The sequence below is a fragment of the Egretta garzetta genome, unplaced genomic scaffold (assembly GCF_000687185.1).
Source record: "Egretta garzetta isolate BGI_Z169 unplaced genomic scaffold, ASM68718v1 scaffold7, whole genome shotgun sequence".
NCBI classification, from domain to species: domain Eukaryota; kingdom Metazoa; phylum Chordata; class Aves; order Pelecaniformes; family Ardeidae; genus Egretta; species Egretta garzetta.
Window position 1 is genome coordinate 970749 of NW_009260350.1, and position 4477 is coordinate 975225.

Here is a 4477-nt window from a genome sequence, read left to right on the forward strand (position 1 = left end):
CACGCATGAACAGGGCAAGAGTCCTCTCCCTAGAAAGAAGTGGCAGAGACAACGTGTGATGAACTGACCCCAACCCCCATTCCTATCCCCCTGTGCCGCTGGGGGGGAGTAGGTAGAGAAATCTGGGAGTGAAGTTCAGCCAAGGAAGAAGGGAGGGGTGGGGGGACTGTGTTTTAAGATTTAGCAGTTTTTATCCTCTCCTTCTCTGATTTTGATTGATAATAAATTAATTTTATCAAGTTGAGTCTGTTTTGCCTGTGATGGTAACTGACAAATGATCTCTCCCTGTCCTTATCTCAACCCACTAGCCCTTTGGTCTAGTCTTCTCCCCTCTGTCCGGTTAAAGAGGGGAGAGAGAGAGCACCTTTGGTAGGCCCCTGGCATCCAGCCAAGGTCAAACCACCACAGAATCTCTTATGGGATTCTGAACCCAACAACCATAAGAACCCTTATGGATTCTACAGTAGCTTCTAAGTTTTGCAAGCAGTGTGTGAGTTTAAAACATTGGACCCATCTTCTTCTGAACCAAGATTATCTTTGGCATTTTAGCTTATTCTACATGCAAACACAAATATATAAAGATACTTTTGGTAAGCAATTGGGTTAATGAACTTAGAACAGATATTGTGTATTAGTGACTAACACAAAAAAATACAGAAGTGTACACAGTACACATGCAGTCTTCTCCCTCTCTCTTTCATAGGCCTTTTTTTTAACTAGGCAAGTTGAATTTTAATTTTGATAGCCTTTCCTTAAAATAAGCCTAATCTTCAAAGACATACCATATAAACAAATTTTATACAACTTAGAATTTGCTGAGTCAAGATCAGCAAGGCAAATGATGTGTTTGTATACATGCGCACATACAGTTTTCAGTAACTCATTAGGATTCAATCATTTAAAGTTAGAATTTAACAGCTGCTATCAGTAAAGACGGAGTATTTTACCATAAACTCCTGAAATTCTCAGGATATGCGTTTACCAGTTGAGCAACTCTAGGTGTGTGTTATGGGTCTCTGTTGCTGTGAATTTTGCTTATGTCCTACCAAGGAGGGCAGGACATAAATCTGCCTAAAAATATACCTTTTTGCTCCAGGGGGGCTTGGAATCAAGACACTGGTATAAACAGGAGCGAAAGACCGTAAGGTCATCTTTTTTTTCTTTTTCCCTGACTTCCTCAGGTGGTTATCTCCTGTTAGGGAACAACTATGGGAAAGGACAAAGACCAAAGTTAAAATGTTGAAGTATGCAAAATGAAGACATTGCCAATAAAACTGTTTACTGCATTCACATCACCACACTCCCTCTTCTCCACCTTACATTTAAAAAAATACTTAGATGTATTTTTAAATTGTTAATTATTGCATTTATTATAATTTATTAATTACAAACATGATATTTATGTTTACCATGATATACATTTATTTTAATATGTTTACAGTACTTTATAAATATTTATGTTTACCATGATATATATTTATTATTTATTTTAATATGTTTACAGTACTTTATAAATTAAAAATACAGTATTATTTGTATTTACATACTTACACTGTTACTTATTATTAGCAATTAAGCATTTATGTGAAATCAAATTTGGGGGCAGACAAAAAGCCATGACTGATTTGTTTGAGAACAGATGCTGAGATACTGCTTATATTCCATTACACATGTTTTCTGTTGGTATCATACCAATGGCATCAGTGGGATTATATACACACAAGGACAAAGTTTCAAGATGTGCCTGTAAAATTCTGCTCAATTTTTCCTGGATTAGCATATTGTGGCACAAAACCCAATAAAGATTATGTTGAAAAGATTCACTCCAATTAAAAAGGGTCTTTAGTGCTGGTCAAACCAATGTAACAGAAAACTGAGCACTTTATAGGTTGTGGGCACTGTTTCTTCACTGCCACAAGCCTGTTTGGCCAGTTAGACCTGTACAAAGTGTTTCTAAAATGCTACCAAGCAAGGAAAGGAAATGTTTACAGCTGCTTTTTCCAAATGTAAGTAGCTACCTGCACCTGGTGTCAGACAACAGAAGCATTTTGGGGGTGTCAATATTCTATTGCCTACTATAGAATAGCAAATAATTGGAACAAGGGTTGATACATATTTTCTAAAGCAAAGCAGCAACTGTAAATAGTACATACACCACACTGGTACATGCATCTCAGCACTATATTTAGAGATCAACATGTCTACTTTCTTCAGCCAATTAAGAAATTAATAAACACGCATATTGTTCTGTCTAACAAAGGAGATATCCAACAAAGATGTTCCTGCTCTCCCAAAAGAAATGTCTTACACAAAACCTCAAGAAGCGGTCATCTTCATTTAGATAATCTTAGATAAATTGTAACTGCAAATTTGTACTCATTAGAGATGATCGGTCACATGAATTCCACAGACTTTGTTGTTCAAAACAACATGTCTATCTTGCGCATCCTCAAATCACACTTCCAGTTTTCTCTTCTCTATAGTCCTAATGAACAGAAGAATGCCAGAATAGGCACTGGGACCACTGTATACACATTGAAGTGTTTGACAGAGTCCATATTCCTACTAATGAGGGATAACTAAACTTTACTTCTACTTTGTCTACTCTTACGATGAAAAGCTGTTACCAAGTTTAGAGTGTAGATACATTTAAAATATTTGATAACAAATGCTAGAACTTATGTAACAGCAGTAAAAAAGTCCCAGTAGAGGCTTAATATTTGCTGTAGTCTTACAGGGGAAAAAAAGAAAGGAGGGTGGGAAGGGCCTACAATCCATCACCAGAATCTGTGCCATGCCAACAGTTTCAGCCACTATGAAAGACTGAAGCCAGACATCATCTGTTAAAAAGACACTTTGTGCCCCAGCAGTTTATCACTACTTCAGAGCTTTTCTTATTCCATGGAGTTCCTAGTTTTTGAAGTCGGCACTGTGAAAGCTAGGAGTGAAGTAAGTCTCCACAACAGATAATGATCTGTATTTTGCATCTGGGCTTTTTTTTTTTTTTTCCCCTCCTTTTAAACTGTTTACCACTGCAGACAAGCATATGTAGAACAGCACCATCACTGGAACTAACACGCACTGGCAATGCTGCTGCATGTGTGTAAATCACCCGGGACAGTTTGAATGAGTAAAGGCACACCTGTCAGAGCCATGCATTCATTGTTTCATATGTGTTTGTGTACTTCTGTCCCACCCAACACACCCTGGACTTGAGAAAATTCTCCATAAGACACTAATTTTGACATCTGATCCTAAGTCTAATGATTTCCCTCTCAAAAACATTGGCAGATCTTAGAGGTCCTTCCTCTAAAAATGAAGTCAATCTCTCAATGAATATTAGTTTTAAGCAACATATTGAAAATATTAAAGGATAACAGGTTTACACTAGGAACTTTTGTTAGGGTAGATTTTTAGGTTAGTTGTAAGATCTTTTCAATAATTTTTTACAACTGGCAAAAACCCTGGTGCTGATGTAGGATTAAAGTGGCTTTTTCAGCCACAAGCCTGGTATACTCTGCAGCACTAAAAGCTTTTTTACTGCTAGGAGAAGCCATACCTAAATGAAGATAATTTTGCCTATGCAGGTATACCATCATAAAGGAAAAAGGAACGTTAAATCTTTTTAGGTCAGCCTTGCTGAAGAAAGAAGCCTTTCCTTACAGAAGAAAATAAATTACTTCAATAATCTGAATGGTCACAATAATAAAGGCAATGGTATTTTTCATATGGGTAATAAATTATTTGTCTGCAATAAATGTGGATTAGCTGAGTTATGGGTAGATAGAACAGTTACATATCAAGAAGAATAATAAGCACAGGGTTTACAAAAAGCTTTTAGGGAGGTTCTTATGTATTCAATTTTTTTTTTTTTAAATTAATCTTGTTTACCTGAAATGTTCATGTGGCCTTCATTAACCTAGGATCAAAGTGCTTCACAGTGCCATTTAAGTAATACAGCTGTAGGTGACTTTAAGTAAGGAGAAAGTTTTAGATGACGCAGACATTAGAGGCTAAGATTCCAAAAAACTTTGACTAATACGTTATACCATTTCTCCTGCCATAACACTATCAGTAACACTGTTCTTTTCCCACCTTCTTTAGATATTCAGTTAGTGACCATTCAGAATGCTGGATATTAAATATTACTCTAGTAAATATGATACTTCTCCGTTCAGAATCTCTCAGCCTCTCTGTGCTACTTGTTTGGTTTTTTGGTTTAGATTTCATACTAACAAGAAAGATTCTATTTCTTGTTTTTTTAATAATGGCTATATGTGTTTGTTGTCCTACTGACATGACTAGGGCATGATTGCATCTCGGATGACTCTGGAGACTGAGCGTTCCAAGTTGAGAGTCAGTTCGTGGAAGAAAGGTGAATGAGAGGAAGCTGGTATCTGGGAGTGACAAAAGCCACAACAAACCGATGAGAAAAGATTTCTAGAGATGGCTAAGCTTTTGATGCAGTAAGGCTCCA

At 36.7% G+C, this 4477-nt stretch overlaps 1 protein-coding gene across 1 annotated transcript in view; it reads right to left on the reverse strand.

The window, feature by feature from the left end:
• CCDC60 (coiled-coil domain containing 60) overlaps positions 1–4477 on the reverse strand; it is a 65863-nt gene that overhangs the window by 16846 nt on the left and 44540 nt on the right. Inside the window, exon 5 of the mRNA XM_009642887.1 lies at positions 1084–1206. Within this exon, the coding sequence (XP_009641182.1) occupies positions 1084–1206 (123 nt within the window). The remainder of the gene's footprint in view (positions 1–1083; positions 1207–4477) is intronic.